This window comes from Diadema antillarum, unplaced genomic scaffold (genome assembly GCF_040938485.1).
Source record: "Diadema antillarum isolate AM-2024a unplaced genomic scaffold, OU_Dant_1.0 seq00001153_RagTag, whole genome shotgun sequence".
Classification (NCBI taxonomy): Eukaryota; Metazoa; Echinodermata; class Echinoidea; order Diadematoida; family Diadematidae; genus Diadema; species Diadema antillarum.
This window is the reverse complement of record NW_027271964.1, coordinates 245393-261366: the sequence shown is the minus strand read 5'-3', so window position 1 is coordinate 261366 and position 15974 is coordinate 245393. Positions and strand designations below refer to the sequence as shown.

Here is a 15974-nt window from a genome sequence, read left to right as displayed (position 1 = left end):
TTAGGAGAGGAGAGGTACCAATTACTGTTATACTTCATATTTGACGAAACGATCTCTTAAGAAGTTCACACAAGAAACAATGCTAGATTATTATTGCATTCATACTTTGTTGGAAATGAAAGAATTGATATGAAATGAAATGAAATATGAAAGTCATCAGACCGCCATCAACCCTTTGATAATAACTTGGATATACTTAGGAAAGTAATGGTTTCGTTTCTCGGAAATGTGAAGTGGAAGTAAATATTGAGAGTAGACCTACATTGTTACCTGTAATAAAATTCTTTTTTTTTCTCCTACCTTCAAATAATCTATCTACCTATCTGCCTATATTCTCCTTGTTTTATTAATTTTTCAAAGATTGCAGCCATATTGGCCTAAGAATCTTTGCTGCCCTCAACGATGTCATTCAGAAATTGTAATCACGATTATGGCGGACAGTGAAGACGTACCACCGCGGCAAGATCAAACCGAGAATGAGAAAGAGAAGAACAGCGACGAGAAGCCTGCAGGGGCACCCACCAGGAATAACAAGTTTCCGATGACGAGAATCAAGACAATCATGAAGACTGATCCTGATGTTACTCTTGCCAGTCAAGAATCTGTGTTTCTTGTGGCAAAAGCAACGGTAAGTCTTCGTATCAGCCGATGTATGATTATTATTGTGGTCCCGTGTGCTGAGATATGTGTACGTGTGTGCGTTTGTTTCATGTTGCAATCTGATTGTAGTTGCGCAATAGACACTCTGCCACTGGCTGCACGCACCTCTGGGCCCCATTTCATAAAAAGTTGATATGATACTCGATAGCAACTCTTGCTGGAATGGCAATTGTCATGGTAACGACAAGAATCCAGCTTCCTGATTGGCTGTTGCCATTGGAAGTTGCCAGCAAGAGTTGCCATCCTAACATCTTTTATGAAATGGAGCCCGGGGGGGGGGGGGGGGGGGGGGGGTGTTTCATAAAGCTGTTCGTAAAGTTACGAACGACTTACGAGCGACTGGTGATCAGTTCTTGTGCTGAGTTATGGAAATTCTGATAAGTATAGCACATCAGAACTGATCACCAGTCGCTCGTAAGTTGTTCGTAACTTTACGAGCAGCTAGTTATGAAATGGGGCCCAGTACCGGGTACACGACCAAGGCAGGCAGGAGTCGGTTAATCACCCTAAAACTATGTGTTTGCTATATGTACAATACTAGTAAGATACACTACCCTGAGTTCCGCAATGATCTTCTTTATACTTACACTTGTAAAACACCTAAACTGTCGCAGTTCGGCTGTACACAAGCGCATGGCGTCTGGTCTGGTTGGGCTATAGCCCCGGAGACCGCGCCGCTATAACGCTGCGCTGCACGTTGGGGCTGGTCGCAGTTAGTTGGGCTATAGCCTATGGTCATTGGTACTCATGGTCTATTTAACTAACTGTAGCATTAGATGAAGGAATAGGATACGAAAAGAAAACCTTGTGACTTTATAAAGTACTATGTAGATCTAGGCCCCCGTTTGCATTACTCAGTTACATTTACAATGTAATCAATTGTATGTGTTTTTTGCTGAAATTTGATTTAACATGCTTGATACATGTACACATGTGTAATTTATTATGTTTACTTTTCCTTAGATTTGTGTGAAGCTCAATGAGACACCATCTCCAAAGTGAAGTCAACCATCTCATCTATGAATTTGCATATTATGCGCCATTATGCTATGCTGATGCTTCTAATGTCATTGTATGTGAAAATAGTTATGAAACTCAAAGTTCGTTACTTTCCTGTGTACATGTAGGCCCTATGTCTTATTCTGATGAAACCTGAATCATTCTGTTTGTTTCAATACATGCACTCAATTCTAGTCAACTTGTAAGCTTGGACATGGTAATGAATTGCACCTTGAAATTACCATCATAATTTTTTTTTTTTGTTTCTGTCTATATCCTTTTGTTTTTGTCTGACACAGGAATATTTCCTGGAAAATTTCACCAAGTCAGCAGTCATCTTCACTGAGAGAGGAAAGAGGAAAACTATGAGGAAACAAGACATTGGTTCGTACAGCATCCTACATCTCAAGATAGAGTGGACTCCCATTACAACGAAGTCCTTAGGACCGGCAATTTCCTTTCATAATGATATAACGAAAGACAACTACAGGTCCCAAGGACTTCGTTGGAAAAAAAAAAATGTTATAGAAATTTACATGTAGTTGTAACCAAGCATATAAACAATAAAAAACGTAACGAGGATATCGTTGTGGTATGAAATTTTACTTTGTTGTAACCGGAATTTTGTTATAACCGTGTTCGTTATAATGGGAATGCACTGTATAGAAAAGCAGCTTCACCAGAGGAGGCAAGAAAATCGTGTTGATCTATGTTGACTGTTGCAGTCTCTGTGGGCTTGAAGTTGTTGATCTGGAAATCTGCATTTACTCTGTGTTCAATATGAAACAAACGTAATTATCCAGTATACAGTCAACCTTGCTTAAGTCAACCTCGCCTTAAGTTGAATAATCACTGAAGTCGAAGGTCTTTTCAAGTCCTCTTCCTTTTATTCTATTAATTTTGATCCCTCAACAGTCAAATTTTCTCAAAGGCTATTTCTTCAGTCCAAATAGATTGACTTTAAAGGCAAGGTTGACTGTATCATCCCTATCACAACTTGTCCAGTGTGGAGGAGACAAAATGTTTTCGTTCCATAACTTCAAATTCTAGACACAGTGGTCAAGCATGGGTATTGAAAGACTATTGTTCTATTAAAGAACAGAAACTGGTGATGGTATCATTGTAACTAGTACATGATGATATTATTATATTAAAGGAAAGCAAAATCCTCACCTAATAACTACTGTAAAACGAGAAATGTTCGCGTGCATTTTAATTTCGCGAGCGCCAAGATTCGCGAAATTAAAATGCACGCGAAATTTCTTTTCTACATTATATTCATTGAACGCAAGAGGCAATTCGCGAAAATTTCTTGCCGCGAAAAAGGCCGTCGGCTCCAATTCGCGAAAATTTCGTGCCGCGAATATATCATGTTTTACAGTATTTCTTCTTCTGGTTTTGTTTGTTTTTGTTTTTTGTGTGGGGGAAGAGGGGGTGTATAATCTGTGAACATTACACCTGTAACTATCACATGAAAGTATTTTGGAAAAATCAGCATCACAGAGCTAAAACAATACTGTGTTTTGTTTTGTTTTTCCACAGATCTTTCTATAGATGCCAATGATTCATATGCATTCTTAGAAGGTAAGTGTAGTTGGGATAGAATTATTATTATCTTCTTCTTCATTCTCTTTAGGGTATCATTATTATTATTATTGTGTAAACTGTACCAGCTTTCATATGATATCACTTACAATGTCACCTCTGAAGAGGTTATTTTGTGATGATAGTGATATAGCAGAACCTTGATGTGATTGCAAGTTATAACGAACGTGTGTTTTTAAAAAATGAATTACAGTAGGTAATGGACTACAGGCCTATTTATAGCTTAAAGCGGTCACATTATAATTATCTCATAACCTCGTACTTTGTGCTGAATTCCCAATTACAGTTACAGTGTATATGTACATTTACAAACCCTTAAATATTGTTTTTCCCCAAAATGACAAGCTTGACACAAGTGACCTGATTGTCTGCCATGATAATTATTGTAATATATCTCCACCAAGTTCATGTACTGATATTGCAAGTTATGCGTCAGGGTTGCAGAGTAGCATGCAATGTGACTACCAGTCAACCTGGGTATTTCTTGTGACAGCCTCCTTGCCCAAAATAGGGGAGAGAATGTCCATCAAACAAAAAGAAGAGTGACAGCAATATTGATAGTCATGAAATATCCTGCTCTTCCTTTCTGCCAAGGATAGTAATAATTATAACATACAAGTCTAATTTTGTGCTGGTCAATATGATAAATGTACCTCCTCACTACCAGTAAATATACAGTAACATGCATTTCTTGTTATGGAAACAGTTGTGCCTTTCCAGACACTCTTCTTTAAAAAACAAGAACAACTGATACATTGTACATGTATGTAATAGAAAAAGACATAACCAAAGAGAGAGAAAAGGAGAGCTGGACAACTTGGAGCAGGTGCAAGGAGAGAGTTCAGCAAAAGCTGCCAATCAAATTTATTCACCTGTCAGAATTTCAATTTTCTTATCTTTCTTTTTTTCTTTCAGGAGCTCTTGAGTGGAACTAAGTCCCAGCCCTTTCGTCTGGTTCAGGATGCACTCGAGAAGACCGGACACTTCTCTCATGCTCGGTGGCAGTAAGCAGCACAAAGTGGATGGAGGTGTCCACTGGCTGGGGTCATCTTCAGATAGACGTCCATCCATACTTTCAGTGTGCCAAAGGATCATAGATGTGCATCATCGTCAGTGAATTCAGTGAGGCTTTTTCCGATAGTTGAGTGAAATCTGTATCACTTCTCATGACCCCCCCCCCTTCTTTACTTTTTTTTGGGAGGGGGGTGGGGTGGCACGGTCATCCAAGGACTTCTAGAAGTGGTAATCATTAGCTTTGCAATGTATGTGATGCTATTGTTTATTTGGAATCCCAAAAGCCTTGTATGGTCAGCTTATGAAAAGCTGACTGTACTGTGCGTAACTTGTTGATGTAGGCTTTTCTTTAGTTTTATGACAGCAAATGATCTGTTGTTACACATGTACACTTATCCTACTCATGGCGAGTCCCAAGTATCCTTTATGAAGAACCATATCAGTGGTTTTATGGTAGCAAAGAGATATATTACGTCACCTCTAGAGGGCAGACTGCATCAAATTGCTGTGCTTTCAAGAACTGATTGCTTGATGTCGTGAGATTGGCCGTGGCAGTGCCCGTTGAGAGAGATTTTGTACTCAAACCAATTTGGCATTAATATTGGAGAAATTAAACATCTCACGGAAAACACTCAAAATAGGCAAACTTAGTGAGTGCATTCATATGTGGCTGGTCTATTAAATATTTTTACACCAAAAGACCCAGAAATTGGCCTAAAAATCAGGCTTCTAGAATTGCCATCTCAGGATTCATCCAAGTTACAAATATCTATATGATATTTCTTGGAGTTGTTTTCTAAGTAATAGCAGACTGTACTCCATACACAGAGCCTTCGTATTGTAGCGTATCGCAAGCTTTTAATCTGTGAGGGTTGTGGTCATTATTGATTCTTCTTCTTTTCTTTTTCTTTTCCAGTACAGTGTACAACATATGAGACAAGACAGTAAACCTTGCATAAATTTCACACACATGGGACTGGAGAAAATTGGTTGACTAGTGCAGAAGTCAAGAGAATAACAAAACATAAGAAAAGAACAATTCAAGACTTTTCATAACTTTGACTTGAGTGATTTGTCGATTCGAGTGATGTCAACTTATGGAAGGTTTACTGTATTACAGACAGTATCCCAACTTTATCATTTATATCCTTTGACAAATAATATTTGTTGCAATTTTACTAATGCTTAATGGAAGATAAGCAAGATAAGTTGTAGCATTATTAATTGGTCTAGAAGGCCAGACACACTACATTGTAATTTGTTAACCCAGTCATTAGTGACAATTCGTGTTCATGCATTTATTCTGCTGTTTGCTTTACAGTTACGTTACATGCTTACCGAAATGAGAGAGAGAGAGAAAAAAATGTGTGATTATATAAGAATGGAATAAGCAAAATTGCATAAATGTTAGTGGAAAAAAAAGTTTTAACTGCTTGTGAGGTGTTGCAAACATGTCATCTGTTCAAGTTACATATGGGATTGTAATCTCTGAATTGCCCTAATGTCAGCAGAAGGATATACAAAATGGAACAGGTGACAGAATAATGGTGTAAATAGTGTACAGTAAATACAACTGCACAAGAAAAAGGAAAAAAAAATACAATGTGAATATGTGTAGTTTGTTTGTGCTGCGGAGTTTCTATGCTTGTCTTTCATTCATTGATCACTTCATGTACATTTTAGTGCAAAGTGATGAAAAAAGAGGCATCTGTACAAGAAGAATCACAGAAGTCATGGAATTTCATTGACACTAAAATGTAGTGATACATGTAGTGTGCAATATTCCACGGTACAGTCAACCTCGCTTATGTCGAATCTATTTGGACTAAAGAAATAGCTTTGACTTAAGAGAAAATTTGACTTATGAGGGATTAAAATCAATAGAATGTAAAGAGAAGAGGACTTAAAAAGACCATCGACTTAGGCGACTATTCAACTTATGCAAGGTCAACTTGAGCAAGGTTGACTGTAGTTTTATATACATACAAGCCGTATATATATAGAAGTGTGTATATATATATATATATATATACATGTTATATATATATATGTATATATATACATGTATATATTCATGTATATATATATATATATATATATATATGTGTGTGTGTGTGTGTGTGTGTGTGTTATAATTATACATAATTTACAACACATACAATTTGTACATTATACAACACAACATAGCCACAAAAAGGTCATTCTGTACATTGCATGCAAGACTTTATTTACTCTCTCAATTTAAGAAACTTCACAATTAGAAATGCTGAGTGAATTACACAGCACATAACTTTTTAACATAACTTTTTTTTATGTACAGTTACAGCACATCTACATGTATTTTTCTCTTTTTTCATTTCAATAGTTGTTGTGTAGAAGTAAACTGATTTCAAGGGTATTTTTTTTTTAACATGTTCTTAGTAATTGCAAATTGGCTAACATCTTGCTGTTTGTACCTTATTTTTTGTTGATGTCAGTCTGAAGAAAACATATTAACCCCTTTACAACACTATCAATCCATCCATGCTCTCCCTTCATTTGAGTGATAATTTGATGGAAACAATCCTCTCGGAAAGCGCATACACATTCACCAAGAATACATTTCTTTTCCCTCGTTATACAGCCGACCTAAATCTACACAGGGCTCCAGATCTGTAGCAGTGGTGCAGGGCCACTAAAAATTGGTGTTGGGCTACCAAAGCTATCTTTTGGTGGCCCAATCAGGCAACTACGATCCAATATGAATAATGTTTTGTTTATTTCGGGTCACAAAATTTTTCTTTTTTGAGTGGCCTTGAAAGAGCCGTCAGATAAAAAAGTTAATGTTGAGCCCGATTAATATTTGTGACCCGCTACAACAAAAGGATCCTAAAGTCGCTGACGGGCGAGAGAAGCATGGCCCAGAAAACTGCTATTTTCAGGCCTTTCCTTTGATCATTTAGCTTCGAAATTTCGGCAGATGATAGAAGATACATTAGACTACAAAATTATTTTAAAAACAGAAATCCGAACGTTTTGACAGATTTTGGTAATCTGACTTCTAACTTGATTTTCTCGGCTCACCGGTCAGCGACTTTAGGATCCTTTTGTTGTAGCGGGTCACATTTGCTGAATGGAATGCAGTCTTTATAACATAAGTTCCCTCAGCATTCATATTCAAACAAGGCACTTGAATAAATAAGAAATAGTGCGATGCCATCATGGATGTGATACATGTAAGTAGCAAAACATGAATGTATTTACAGGTTTTGGTTGGGGCTAACATATATCATGAATAATTTGATAAATAATGATATTGATATTGCATGATTATGGCCTTTAATGTTTCTTCTTGTCAAAAGTAGTAGAAAGAAGTTCAAAGGGGGGGGGGGGGGAATGTTCCAGTGAAGATATAAAACATATTCTAGTCTGAAAGGAACGACAAGATATACAGTTGGGTCTTGCTCAGTCTGTGGATGTCATTTTGGCAGATATGACTCTCTGAGTACATTACAAAGTGTATAGCAGAAAAAAAAATAGAGGCAAAGTAAGTGCAAGGTCAGTTTTTGACTGATGTGACGACCTGAAAAAATCTACAGAGCTCTGTGAACTATTACTTCTGGGGGCCTTGAGATAATGGTGACATTCATATACTTACATGTGTGTACTACCTCCCAATGGTGTTTTGATCAGACTCTTCTAGATGTCATAATAACTACACTGTACCGTGTTACACTCAACACATACACTTTCAGGCTGGTAACACATGTTCAACATAGATGGAAGGAGCAAAGACAGCAGAAAACTTCTGATGTAACATTGTATAGAGAATTCTCCCCAGAGGTAAGCCTGATGAAAACGAGATGGATAAAATTAATCATAGTGATCAGACATAAACTAGAAATGTCGCTACAGCGACTGGTTATACCCCCGCCAAACAACATTTCATAAGCTTCGGTCAAAACAACATTTCATAAGCTTTGGTCAAAAAACTGAGGAAGTAGTTAAATCCGCAAGATCTTTCCTTGATCTTCTGCCATTAATATGCCGCTACCATGGCAACGTACTTTCGGGTACTGTCGAAAAATGCGTCTTGCACATCTACAACCAAAGGCACACATCTGTACCAAGTTTCATGGAAATTGGGCAAAAACTGAGGAAGTAGTTTGCAACACAAAATTTTCCATCATTTTGGCTCATAATATGTGAGCTGTTACCATGGCAAAATACTTTTTGTCACTGTCAAGAAATGTGTCATGCTGACCTATATCCTACGACAAACTTTCAATATGAATTCCATGAGAATTGGAAGAACACTGATGAAGCAGTTTTGCCATGAAGCATTTTGCCCTATATTTTACCAATAACATGCCGTTACCATGGCAACGCACTTTTTGCCACTGCGGAAATATGTGTCTTGCACATTAACATATTCAGATGAACATCTGTACCTAATTTCATAAAAATTGATCAAAAACTGTGGGAGGAGTTCGCGACGCAAGATTTGTACCCATTTTTGCCCATAATATGCCGTTACCATGGCAACATACTTTTGGGTACTGTCAAAAAATACATCTTGCACATCTACAACCCAAGGCACACATCTGTGCCAAGTTTTATGGGAATCGGTTGATGAAAACTGAGGAAGTAGTTCGCAACGCAAGATTTGCAACGGACCGACCGCCCGACCGCCCGACCGCCCGACCGACCGACCGACCGCCCGACCGACCGCCCGACCGACCGCCCGACCGACCGTCCGCTGATTCCTATATACCCCCTTCAAACTTCGTTTGGTGGGGGTATAATTATTATGATCATGGGGGAGTCATTCATAGCCGATATGAAAAATATTTCTGTACATATCTCACTTATAAGCAACATAATTTTCTTATAGATGAAAGTCATACAGACTTCCTTGGAAAAAATATGTACATCAAGATCAGCTACAGAGCAGTTGAATCCTTCCTATGTAAAATTGATAAAACAGATAATGCACCTATAGGTAGAAGAAGTCTTTGTCACTACACCTCATGTGGAAGGTCCTCTACATGCTCGGGCAATGCAGCTGGGTAGAACTTTGTCTACCATTACGAGCTGGTCGATTTGCCTTCTCCCTCAGGCTGCCCATACTATACTTCTGACATGGTAAGGTGTCTCCAAACAGCAAAAGACAAATGGAAAAAAAAAAAAGCCACCATGACATCAACCATGGGTAAACAGCTTAGCAGGGGCCTGATCGCATGGGAGAGGTCTTATGGTGAGGGCATCTGCCCTTCAGTCTCTGTGGTGATATGTTCTTGGCTTTTGGTGATCTACCATGGTCACTCCCATCCATCGTCATGATCCAAAGAAGCTGTGTAAAAGAAGAAAGTATGCAAGACAGAGGTTTTTGTTTAAGCGCCCTCTACAGTTTCAGGAAAGAAGAGTGGGGAGCAGGGGCAGATCCACAAATTCCGTAAAGGGGAGGCGCCTTTACAAAATTAATTTCGTTTTAGCAAAAAATAAAGAGGGGGTGCACCCCCCTCTGGATCCACCACTGGGGAGGCAAAGGGTTAAAAGGATCATACAGTTTTGGTTGAGACCTAATTTCAGGTTTCTAACATTTTGTGGTGAGATAATTAGAAACTTCTTATGAAATATGAAAGAGCATGTAATTCAATGAGGAATTCAACGTTTATTTGATGAAAATTGGTTTTGAAATGGCTGAGTTATCCAAAACAGAGCGATTCTAATAAAGTGTGGGACCCACCTTTTATTACGATCGCTTTGTTTTACTTTGTTTTTGGATGTTTCAGTCATTCCAAACCTGATTTTCATCAAATAAACCTTGAATTCCTTTTAAAATAGTATGCTCTGTACTAATTCATAAGTGTTTTCTTGGTATCTCGCAAAAAGTTAAAAAGCGCAATGCTCATCTCCACCAATACTGTACCATCCCTTTAAAGGTCTGCTTTATTTAAGGCTTATTGTTGATACCACAACTGAGAATGGGTGAAATTCACAGCATTTCTCCCTATTTTTCAATACAATAGTCTTGAAAAGGGCAAATTTGAATTCCATAATCCAGACTCTATGGCCCGAATTCACGAAGGTGGTTTAAACTTAAACCATGGTACAAATTTAGACCATGGTCTGAAATAAGCGTTAAATAGGCGTACCAATACATGCGCGCATCAATGCCCGCATTTTTACTGGATGCCTGTTAGCGTATGCAGTCTATCAATCATATCTACGCAGTAAAAATTTACATAAACCATGGTTTAAATTTAGACCACCTTCGTGAATTCGGACCTATGAATCTATATATTTATCTATCCATCCATCCATCCATCTTTTCTTTTCTATCATCTTTTCTATCTATCTATCTATCTATCTACATATCTATCTAAATAAATACTGTATCTATCTACCAAAGTATGTATCTAAATAAATATCTATTTTACCAATACAAATGTATGTATTATAGCTTGTGAGGTAAAGATTCACCAACCCTTTAGCAGGGGTGGATCCAGGAATTCTGTAAAGGGGGGGCGTGACTATTATTTTTGGTGCCACTTCCGGGTTTCGTTTCATTTTTTTCTTTTTATTTCTTTTGCTTTTAACGATAGATAAAGGGGGGGGGGGCGTGCGCCTCTTGCGCCCCCCTCTGGATCCGCCACTGCCTTAGTAACAAACGGTAAGACTTCTTTTTTGTTTTGTTTTTTTGTTTCAAGGCACAAACGTAGGTGTATACATATCTGTATACACGTAGTTGATATTTGTACAAGGAAACTGCAAAACTCTGAATTACTGACATTTCATCATTACTGGGAATACGCTTGTTTTCCTTCATAAAAACAGTGCACTGCTGTTATAGCCAACACAGATTTTACAATGGAATTCTTGTTACAACAAAGTATCATGTACATTCAGGTCCCAAAATCATTACCTACATATCTTCATACAAACTTTACTGTTCGGCTGTAATGAGATTTTGATGTAATGAAAGAAAACTGTTATGCCGTATAAATGAGAGACGCCTGCGTCAACAGATAATCAGCATAAAGCTATGTCACTCACACGAGCATGAGGAACATGATGCAGATATTCCACAATGCGATGAATATCCTGAAGTATCGCAGGTTCAGCAAAAATTCCCGAATCTTGTCACCTGAAAGATATAATATCATTATTCACAGCAGTATGAACGGCAAAATATGTAACTGTACTTGGTAATACGCTGAAGTAATACATACTTTTGCAAACAATTCTGTAATATGTCTTCTTTTAGCACAACACACATACAAACACACACATACACACAAACATACAAACAAAATTGGATTTTGCAGAATATACTATACATAAAAAGAACATAATGAGTCCCATGTACCCACAGCAAAGTACACTTTATTTACCTGTTGAGGGTTCTGTCAGGCCATCATCAAATCCATCGCGGTCTGCTTTTTTCTTACTGCATTATGGATAAACATATAAATACAGACTTTTCATAGAATACCGTTTGGTGTACATTGTATGAGTAGTGAAAATCATGTGCTGCTACATGAAACTTGAAGAATAATTTAAAAACAAGAATGAACATCTCTTCAAAAGCAATTGGCTAGTTTTTTTTTTAAATACAACAAAACAACTTCAAATGATAACCATTGGGAAGATACATGTGTACTTAGAATGGCTTTGAGGCTTCAACAAAGCCTCCCAGGTACTTAAAGGGAGGCAGTCCTGAAAATATTCACTGTATGATAATTAAGAAGAGTAAATAATATAACCTTTCACCAATTTATGCAAGTGGAAAGCAAACACTGTCTCTGTACGTGATTTTTAAAAAATAATTCCTGCAAGCGATCGTGTAAGAGCTTGCAAAAAGGTGCAATGTCATTGATGCCCAACTCAGCCGTGCCTCAGAAAACCAATTTGAGTGTTCAAAATGATCATATCTGATTTTGTCATAAAATGTGACAATATGTGGTTTTATTATTTCAAACAAAATATTTCATGCTTATTTATATATACAATTAATATAAAAATAAATAGTGAACATGAATTTATAAATAACTAGGGAGCATACGCATCACGAGCAGAACACGGCTGGGAAGAGTTGTGCCTCGGTGACGTCTGACTCTCTGCCAAGACTTGCTCATTAGCATATTCACCATGCAGATGCACACTTTTTCAATCAAAATTTACGAGCTTATTTGATGATTTGAAAGTTTGTTTTTGGTGAAAGTAGTTCATTGGAGGTACCAACAACAACATATATTTTTTTTAAATTCGTTAGGACTGCCTCACTTCAAAGGTCATTACTGGGTAAACAAGATATAATGAGATATCGGCTTTAACGGGGAAGCCGGCTTGGTTTCTATCTTCTCCTATCCCGTTTTCCCCTGCATGTAACAAGGTACATGTAGGGCCTATGTGATTAACCACATTTAAAGCATCAATTATGAATCTGTATCATTTGCCCTGTTCTTTCTTTAAATGAGAAGAAGTAAAAATTATTTTTAAAAAAATATATAAAAAAGGAGACTTCCATTATGAAGTCCCCAGGAAGGTAGTTTTCTGAAGTTTTACTTTGTTGTAACAAAATTTTATTTCATTAGTGGAAAAATGGCAAAGAAAATGGGATTCCATCGGGATTCGAACCCAAGACCTCTGGATTGCTAACCTGGTGCTCTACTGACTGAACTATAGAAAGTCCTAGCTCAGTGTTCATCCCAGAAACCCTAAATCCTTAATGCTCCGATGGTCAGAAGCTATAGCAGTGTGTTAGAGTGTGACACATAACCTGAAGGATAATTCAACTTGCGGATAAATACGAGGGATAAAGTGTTTGTTATAACAGGAGTACATGGTAATTTCTGCATACACTATCTGTAAAGAAAGTTTCCTTTTTTAAAGCAGTCTGTAACCTAAATACATACAATCTACTGTATGATGACAGCACAGTTGCAAACAATGTAGTAGTACAATGTACTGTCCACACAATATTACTGAAAACCACATGGGATATATTTAAGTTCATTACCCTTTTGGATATGGTTAAGCATAAATTTTACATAATTGATTAAATACAAAGTAATATGCACACGGTAAGAGTTCAGTATATAATGTAAATCAAATTGACACATCAAAAATTGCTAAACATTTACAATCTGTACTAGATAGTATATACCTAAGAGCAAAGCATACTTACAAGTTGAAATTCAAAACTGCTCCTGCATTTATCAGCAGCGTCCTGTTGAAACAAGCAGATGCGGTGCAATAGATTTGTATCATTATTGCTGAATCTACACAGGTTTATCAAACTTTTTAACTATGATGTAAAAAATCTGCACCAAGATTCGACCTCCCGTGGCAAAATTAGACTGCGCGCGGCAGCATAGGTTTTACATTTCTAGGCCTAATCGGCGGTCAAATTTTGGATAGCGTTATGGTCAAATCATGGGCGGCTTGCTTTAGGGGATCGGGAATGTTCACTTGACGGGTGTAATGAAGTAAGTCAATTCAACTACATTGAACATCAATATGTGAAGCACCGCTTCTCAGTCATGGTCTCTTTACCATTTATACCAATTCTGTTTTTAAAAATATACTATGGAACACTGCTTGCACGCATGGGGATAGCCTTTAAACAAGGCGACTCGCTCTACGTGCCCCCGTATAGCGCGTTTACCCCACAAACCTGTTGGCCGGCGAGTGGAGCGAGCCGCCTTTATCCACTCGTTCAGGGATGTGTACTTTTGTCGTTGTTGTTGCTTTATATTCTTTGACAAATTTGCGTACAAATTTGACGCAGAAAATACACACGGCACCAAGGCAAGCCTCGTTAATATTAAGTAGAATAAGAATGGTTACTTAATATTAACGAGGCTTTAATATTAACGAGGCTTGCCTTGGTGCCGTGTGTATTTTCTGCGTCAAATTTGTACGCAAATTTGTCAAAGAATATAAAGAAACAACAACGACAAAAGTACACATCCCTGAACGAGTGGATAAAGGCGGCTCGCTCCACTCGCCGGCCAACAGGTTTGTGGGGTAAACGCGCTATACGGGGGCACGCAGAGCGAGTCGCCTTGTTTAAAGGCTAGCATGGGGAAGGCTGCTTACGACCGTCGACCGGCTGCAAACTGTCCTTGTCATCGCAGGCAGGTACTAGAGGGGGGTGTTTCATCAATTTAGTCAGTGCTGACAATTTCAGCAAAATTCTTGGTTTTGATTGGCTGAGATGCTCTGGTACAGTGGTAGCCTGGTCACTGACGTGTTACCATGGCATGGTGATTGTCAGAAAATGACAACTTGTCAGCGCTGACTAAGTTGATGAAACACCCCCCAGGTCCTATTACTTCCGATCCATTAAGATCCTCAATGTCAACTGCCAAAGTATTCGCGCCAAAAAACAGTCTTTCCATCTCCTGACGCAAATACATGATCCAGAAGCTGTCATTGGTACTGAATCATGGTTATCGTCATCAGTCAATAATAATGAGGTATTCCCAACTGATCAGTATCATATTGAGAGAAGAGATAGACCTAATGACCCTCATGGTGGAGTATTTATTGCTACTAAGAGAGAACTTCTAGCTACAAGAGAAATTGAACTAGAAACAGATTGTGAAATTCTCTGGTGTAAATTAAATATGGCGGGATCTAAGACTCTACATATAGCTGCGTACTACAGGCCTCATGAAAATGACGAAGAGAGTCTTGCAGAGCTTCAACGATCCCTTTGTAAATTGAATCGCGATCATATGGTAGTCATAGGAGGTGATTTTAACCTACCTGGATGGGATTGGGAAACAAGACAGGTGAAAGCATGTCATCACCCAGCGCTTCATCATGCTTTTGGTTCTATGCTTGATGACCATGGGTTAACGCAGGTAGTTACGGAAACAACCAGGAAAGAAAACGTCCTTGATCTATTCCTAGTAAATAATCCAACGTTAGTCACTGATGTCTCAGTTGTACCAGGCATTTCAGATCATGATTGCCCAATTCTCACGATTGTTGGTTGTCCAACTCGCCAGAAGCTAGCAAGAAGGAAAATTAACATCTACAGCAAAGCGGATTGGGAGAAATTTGCTGATTTCATGCAAGGTGTAGGCAAGGAAATTGAAGATAAGCTTGATTTTTGCTCAGTGAATGAGGCTTGGGTTATGTTCAAAAATGGAATAGAGAAGGGAATGACAGAGTTTGTTCCACATAAGATGACCTCCAAAAAGAATGACATACCTTGGATTTCAAACAAGATTAAAAGGTTGATCAAAAGGAGAGATAGGTTGAACAAAAAAAGTCGGAACATGAAATTGAGAAACCACGGGGTAGTCCCTTTTCAATTGGAGGAAGAGTTGAAAGCAGTTAAGAAATCACTGCAACAGGAGCTAAGGAGGGCTTATTGGAATTATGTGGAATCTCTTTTTTCTATCGATGAAGATACCACAGAATTTGAGAGTATGAAGAGATTTTGGGGCTTCATCAAACACAACAGAACTGATAATACAGGAATAAGAGAACTGAAAAGTGATGGTGTTACGATCACTGATCCAATTGCAAAAGCTGAAGCATTGAACCAACAGTTCAAAAGTGTTTTCACCAAGGAAACTCCCATACCGAATGACTTACTACCGGAAACCTCAGACTTTGAAGAAATGGAGGATATTTTGTTTACATCAAAGGGTGTAGAGAAGTTACTTTGTGGTTTGAAGACACGTAAGGCCCCT

At 38.1% G+C, this 15974-nt stretch overlaps 1 protein-coding gene across 1 annotated transcript; it reads left to right on the top strand.

The window, feature by feature from the left end:
- The first annotated feature begins 430 nt into the window (after positions 1-430).
- LOC139744282 (DNA polymerase epsilon subunit 4-like) lies at positions 431-4199 on the top strand. Its single transcript, XM_071654728.1, has 4 exons — positions 431-628; positions 1959-2043; positions 3202-3243; positions 4180-4199. Exons 1-4 carry the CDS (start codon positions 431-433, stop codon positions 4197-4199), a joined length of 345 nt encoding a protein of 114 aa, XP_071510829.1.
- The last annotated feature ends 11775 nt before the right edge of the window (positions 4200-15974 follow it).